Source organism: Branchiostoma lanceolatum, chromosome 11 (assembly GCF_035083965.1).
Source record: "Branchiostoma lanceolatum isolate klBraLanc5 chromosome 11, klBraLanc5.hap2, whole genome shotgun sequence".
NCBI lineage: Eukaryota > Metazoa > Chordata > Leptocardii > Amphioxiformes > Branchiostomatidae > Branchiostoma > Branchiostoma lanceolatum.
Genome location: NC_089732.1, coordinates 11171005 through 11178335, shown reverse-complemented (window position 1 = coordinate 11178335; position 7331 = coordinate 11171005). Strand labels below are relative to the sequence as shown.

Below are 7331 nucleotides of genomic sequence, written 5' to 3'. Positions count from 1 at the left end.
GATAAGGGGTGCTGTATTTTTTTTCTGTTGCAAAGATACTGGCTAGAATTCATCATTTTGAATTTGAAAGCCCTTTATTCAGCTGTTCAAACCAATAGATGTGCATTTTCAAATGAGGATATACCTTTACATCAGTTCAACGGAGCAAAGTCCTAAGAAATGTTTGTTTAAGACATGCTCAATTTTTCTCTTTTATCACAATTCTGAAATGCATTTTTCAGGCATGCAGTTACACCTTTGCAATTTTTACACTATTACAATGAACAATTACTTGTATTAATCACATTTGAATATGCCATAATTATTTGACACAAATAAGGGCAAGACTAGTGTACATTTATTTATGTGTCCAGATATTTGCATGTTCTGTTACTGAATAGCAATTGACTGCAAACGTCATTTTTGCTATGATATTTAGCTATAATTACGTTTATGAAGGTTAGACATCCAGGTAAACAGTATATACAGACACTTCAAACTCTACAATTGGGTAAAATTTGGAGATTTCCCGAATTGTATCCAATTGTAGAGTTTGAATTGTCTTTATATCTAGCTATAATTGTATTTACATATTGGTCTAATATCTCACAGATGTCACACTTATCTATGATGCACTATTTATACCACATGACACAACACAGTCACAATTAGGAAAACATACATTAACATGCTGTTGTTTATGGATGATGTACGGATATTCAAGTATCCAGTAAATAGACGCTGAATCACTTGTTTTCGGTTTTCCTTTTCTGGAGAAATGAAAAGCATTGATGTGTGACTTCAATTTATCTTGCAACTGTATTTTACCCCTATACATATTCATCTGCTACAAGCAAATTTCTAACATGCTCTGCTCGTGAGCAAATTTATACTTACTTTACGTTGATAGCTAGTCTGTATTTGTCATTACATACATGTAGATGTAACTTCAAGTTGCAGTGTTCATCCTTACAGTGTTCCATACTGTCCACTGCCCAGGTTATAAAGGTGATAGCGTTTCACTACAGGAAAATGCAAAGACATGTGCATTTTTCGTGTATACATAGGGGCTCCTATAGGAGGAATAGACAGGTTCGATACAAAAAAACTGCTCCCTTCCCAATTAAGATATTGTGTGATTTAAAACGAGAATATCCATGTGTTAAATGCTACCAATCTGGACAGGCCCACTAAACAAAATTAGATCGTTTAGCCCAAATAAACCATACGTAAAGCACAAATTTCATGTTAATGTGCCTTTACGCATGCTTTTAAGGCATGCTTAAAGATTGGATTTCTTGCAGTGAGGGTGTTCTTGTTCTTCATTCTGTTTTCTTCAATTTGGAAACCGCCAGAGAATATGACTCAAACAGCAGCAGAATGCAAGCCATACTCTCGTGAACTTAGATGACACTTATAACGCTACATGTACTTTATATGTTCTCCGTTTTCTAGACAGTGCATTATGTGTAAGAGTTATATGTACATGTACATAGCTTAGCGGGTTTTAGCGTCTTCTTCTGACCACGTGGCAGTAGAAGGTTATGCCGGCTGCGCTGACTACGGTCAGCAGTAGACCTAGCAGTAGGAGCAGGATGGCCGTGGACGTGATGGGAGGGTCCTCGTGCGAGGTGTAGCCGATGTCGTTGAATCCACTGTAACTGCTGCAAGGTGAGATAAATGGTATATCATCTACTAACATAATTCCGTCAGGGTACATAATTCCGTCACCCTGAAAAGATTCGTCCCAACAGATCTCCAACCCGACGTCCCTAAGAATAATGCACTCCTGTGCATACCTGTGGGTGCTGCACTAGAGATCTCTCAAATCCACTGTTTCTCAATGTGGCGGATTTATGTAACCCAGGTTAAATTAATAGCGTCACGATTTTATGGTAAAAATGACCAATGCAATGGCTACACAATAAATTATGATAATCACTTCTAGACGAATTCATAAAATAACATAGTGTTGCTAAGAAAATATTAAAGTCATCATTGTAGAATAGAGTAGATGCTTCATATTGTTTTTGCTAGATACATTATTGGATACTACTGCTATTTCTTACTATAGCTTGGCAACGCTATCTTTGACTAGAGGCAATATGGTATGTTGGTGGCTTTCGTGAATACTAGTAGTGTTGGAACAAAAGTAACACTATAGTCATGGTCCGTGTAATGCAAACTCCGCTGTCCAGAGCCTGAACCTCTGGACCTGAATCCGAACCTTAACCTGAACATTAGTTTATGTACACAGCACTAGACTCTGAGACGTACCTGTACTGCGCATGCACCATTCTACTGGCCAGCGGCGGTGCCACGTAGTGATGACGCTTCACGTGGGTCGGCGGCTTGACAACTCTGTTGGAGGATTCCTTCTTGGCTGCGGGTACGGGCTTCTGTTGTTTTTGCTGCAGAACAACGCTAGCATCCAAGAGAAAAAAAAAGAAAAAATAGAGCCTTTTGTGTTGCTTGTATCTTTTACAACGCATTATGTCAAGAGGAGAAGTTTTGTGTGAGTTTGATAATGATAATGGTGTTCATTTCGTGAGGACATGTTGCAAGCAACGGCTTCGCACAACAATGTGAATTTAACAATGATTGTTGATCAAAAGATAGTTACTATTCTGCACAAATACTACTTACTTTCATAATTTCAACGACTAACATTTAAAATTTTGAAAATACTGTTCAAATTTTCTTTAACATTTGAATACATTTTTGTAGATGATTTATTGAAAAGTTGTTTTTAAGACAAAACAAAATACAGTCAAAAAAATATATTTTTGTGGTATTATGTTTTTTAATCAACAATACATGTAAATACTTTTTAAAAATAGAGAAATTAGATGTATAAAGGTATTTTGTCAAAATTCCACAGATGACCTTACGGGGAGAGAGCAGTCCTGACGTCATCCAGTGCCGTGACGATGGCCTCCTCCAGGCTGAAGTCTGCCAGGTACGCGCTCATCTTGGACTGCAGTTCCACCGTTTTCCCCGGGATGGCGCTCGTGAGCGAGACTGCAGCGGCGGCCTCGTTGATGGAAAATACCGTCACCACTCCTGTAGTGTGGTTGACATGTCAACATTAGGCCATGTTCGTCTGATCATATGGATGGTATCTTCGCGCGCATCAATTTTCGTCCGTTTCCAAAAAAAACAACGTTTTCGACCGTAATCGAATCGTAAAAAGCAGCTGCAAAATAAGAAAATACGGAAAACGGATACTAATGTCGTGTAATGCCAAAGTCAATTTCAAAGTCAAAGAAGAAGTTTTGAAGGAACGAAAATGAAGAATCCATATTGCGGTACACCTTATTCTGTGTATTTAGTTTTATCAATCCTTCTTGACCACGTTGATTTCATACTGAAGGCTACTTTTTTTGCCCAACTTTTTATTTTATTCGCACGCTCGCATCAGTTTTTTTTTTTGTTCCCAGAGGATGTCATCCATATAATCAAATCAACATGGCCTTAGACTAAAATCAATATGATGCATTGAGCTGCCTTCCTATGATAGAGAGAGATGCGTATATTTACCATCCGTAGGCACCGGTTCATCGCCAATACGCAAATGACATATCGCGCCCAAATGTAAATGTTCGCTTCCATAAGGCATAACATAACAATAACGCTTGCAGGCTTAACGCTCACGACAAGTCTTTGACAAACTGCCTAGTTGGAAAGTAGCGACCGTAATCTTCGAGAATTAAGTTTTCATTACGAATTTACGGTGTTCATTATTTCTCCTCGATTTATCTGCAAAAACTATTTTCTCTGGAATGTACACAAAATTGCTTGACAAATTTATGCACTTTGTCACAGGGAATTTACGGTGTTTATTATTTCTCCTCGATTTATCTCAAAACACTATTTTCTCTGGAATGTGCACAAAATTGCCTGACAAATTTATACACTTAAGCACAGTATTCAATCTGATAATATGAAAGATGACATACGTCATTAATAAAAACGTGTATATGGACTTATTATAAGGGTTCAAACAAGGTTCAACATTTTGCTCACAAGCGTCGAAGGTAGAGTACTCATTTTAATTTGTAAGCTTCTATGTAACTATGAAATAGTCTAATCGATTGCTGAAAAATATACAGACAAGACTGCCCAAGAAGACCACTCTTGCGACCGTTAGAATCTGGTGTATATGGACAGGTGGTCACTATAGACAGGATTCTTAAAGCCATATGGAAAATTATCTAATGCACCACCTAAAAGTGGCCACAATCACCAGATGGTCCTCTTGTAGAGGTGGGCACCTGTACGTGTTTGACTGTAGCTACAACATTCAAAAGTACGAAATTTAGCATACTTAAACCCGACGATATACTCAATATTTTCAGTGGTGAATATCATTGCAAAAAAGCATGTTTCTTAGCAACGGTTGCTAGGAGACAAATCTATACTTACATCTTTCCGGGTTGTCCCTAAAACTGCTGCAGGCGATGTCCATGGCAAGCTTCCTCGCCCTGGCCCGTGGAATGGTTGCTAAGAAACAAATCTATACGCAAATCTTACCAAACTCCGGGTTAACCGGTTGTCCCTACACCTGCTACTGGCGACGTCTGTGGCAAGCTTCTTCGCTCTACCCTGTTTCTTAGCAACGGTTGCTAGGAGACACATCTATTCGTAAGTCTTACCACATTCCGGGTTGTCCCTGAACCTGCTACTGGCGATGTCCATGGCAAGCTTCTTCGCCCTGGCGCGCGGAATGCCGGGAAACTTGCTATCCGGCAGGTTGGGGACGACAACGACAACCACGGCGAAACCACCCTTGTCGCTGTTACCACGGCAACTGTCGTCAGACAACGCCCTTTGGGTGGCTGCAATGAAACATGAAATAAGACAAAAGATTAAAACATTTCACCTTAATTTCCTTTTTTATTTTCAGTTGGCGTGTGTCGGTGAGGGAGGTGTCGTAACCCCAAAAGTCAGATGACAGTTCATAGTTTGTAGAACTACTGACAGAGTCAACTCTTTTAAAAACTTGCTGCTATGGAGACCAGTAGTTCGTGTTCCCGCAAATTTGTGGTCAAAAATAATGTTAACTCAAGAACGGTCTGGATGAATTGCAATGGTATTTTGTATGTGGATATGTGTTTGTTGGCAAGGCGAAGATTGTATCAGTTACGCAATGGAGATCTGTTGGACTGAGCTGGCGTTGATCTGAAAGTCTTGACAGTTTGCGTGGTCGTAGATTTTCTATCTAAGCTTTTAATGGCATCTTTTCAAATCCAAGCCACTGTACGTGTCTTTTTCCTTATGTATCAAAACACTTTGAATCTTCAAAGATTGTGCACTAGTTCTTTCTTTTATAGTTCGTGGTTAAAAACCCGCTGATCGACAAATCTTACTCAGTGTCACTGACGAAAGATAGTGGATGCTACCTGGAACGTCTGACCGTTTCCAAAATCATATCCAGTTTCTTGAGTAACTGTTTTATTTTGCGTTATTCTTTCTTCAACCCCTTTGATAAAGTGTTCTTAACAAATCACATTTCTTAGCAAGGGCATGAACTAAGCTTTTCAATTTTACGTTCCAAATGTTAAGGGTAAAACTCTTTTATCGCAACGTTACGAAGAGCTCCTTTATGTACCTATGGCCTCTGATGGTCGCTAGTTCTATCCATCAGGACATGGACTGATCGAACGTGGACACGGTGATGGAAGATCTTCCCAAAATACAAACGGCGAGAGGTGATGGGGAGATCCATCTGGATTTACCTTCTGCAAGTTAGGTGATACTATCTCATCCAGGAGACCATTGGTCAAGCCATTGATATCCCGGTAAAGAGCTAAGAGGAGCTTATGGTAGATGTGGCCAGCGGTCCAATCCATGGCGTTCGCAGCGCAGCCGTTAAAAAGCTATTTGCTCTGATGAAGTATGCTCTTCCATAATCTTCCGTACGAATAAAAGAAACCGGATGCAAGCTTTGCAAGTCGTCTAAGCTAGAGGTTAGAAATTCTTCATTCATCATGAAACTAAGTTGACTTGCATCCCTTGCAAAATGGTCCGGAGATGTTAAGATTGATTTCTTTGCGTCAAAATTAATCTACTGCCCTTAGAACCCATTCTATGTGCAGTTTGGTGCCAGCTGTATATATTGGAGTTCTTCGACTGATTTTCTCTGTTACCCAATGTGGACCCCATTGCCACCACCATCAGCAAATGGTGTTTTTTTTTTAAATATTACACTCCTTGGATTCATGTGGTAACTACGACATGGCATATTTTCAAGATTATGTGTGTCTTCTCTGGGTATTTCTTGAGAAAATGGGAGGTTTCTTTTTATAACAAAACGTAAACTTTGCCTTTTATGTACCGGTTTGCCATGGAAGTTATGTGATTCAGGATCAAGGGGTCATAGTAGAGAACGCGATTTGTCAATAGTATTATCTCCCGTAGGCTGCTCACACAAACGATTGATAGCACCGTAACGGGCAAGGACTTTAAAACCTCGCCATTTATCAAGGCCAAATCGCCTCAACGACAATTCTGGTTAAAAGCATGCCATAAGTTGTCGCAGTCTTGGGCTAAGCCAGAAAACTGCAATAAGCTTAGGGCCACAGCAAGTAAATTCTATGGATGACACCAGCGCACTCTTTGATTTAATTTTCACCAAATTTTGAAGAAAAAAAAGAGATGGTAACATGACGAGAAACTACCAAAATGGAAAAATATACCTTGGTTGTACTTGTAGAAGTGACACTAGTGAGGTAGCCATGACTGTAGTTGTAGAAGTGAAACTAGTTCGATTGTTGGCACCAATATGGTAGTCATGAGTGTAGCTGGCAAGTGATAGCAGCCTACCAGAAGAGTGTCACTTTGTGCACTTCTTGAATACAGGAATAAAAGACTTGTTGACTCACAGTGATATCATGTTTTCAATTCTTGTCACAACGTTTATGGTGTCTATTTTGACATTTAGGCATCTTTTTTTCGCCCTCTCGCATTAAATCTCGAGTCTTCAGAGGATGTAATCCGTAAAATTCACTTGCTGTGGCTTAACGACTCCTGCGAACTGTAACCGTGGCTGTACGTTATCACCTTCTCCGGCTTAGCGGGGGTGAAAGGGGGAGTGTCCACGAGAGACTATAACAGCGAGTCATTTTGCCGCTCTCATATATCTCTTGGATCCGCGCCACTACCTTCTAACCGTCGCTCTGACTTGACGTGGATGTCTGGTCATTGAGAGTCCGGACAAGCTGGCGTTAACTGTAGCGCTGTAGTGCAAGAATTGGACTTTGCTGGCAGGAACGTGTTCCCGTAATGAAAACTGGTGGTGTAGACGTGAGAGTGTTACAAAACAGCCTGTGTCCGATACCTACGGGATCCTA

General features: G+C 40.1%; 1 protein-coding gene across 1 annotated transcript in view; it reads right to left on the bottom strand.

Annotated features, from left to right (window-relative positions):
• Positions 1-62: 62 nt before the first annotated feature.
• LOC136445184 (uncharacterized) overlaps positions 63-7331 on the bottom strand; it is a 48509-nt gene continuing 41240 nt past the window's right edge. Inside the window, exons 5-8 of the mRNA XM_066443052.1 lie at positions 4635-4817; positions 2871-3042; positions 2257-2403; positions 63-1643 (exon numbers count right to left, since the gene is read on the bottom strand). Coding sequence (XP_066299149.1) covers positions 1487-1643; positions 2257-2403; positions 2871-3042; positions 4635-4817 — 659 coding nt within the window. The 3' untranslated portion in view covers positions 63-1486. The remainder of the gene's footprint in view (positions 1644-2256; positions 2404-2870; positions 3043-4634; positions 4818-7331) is intronic.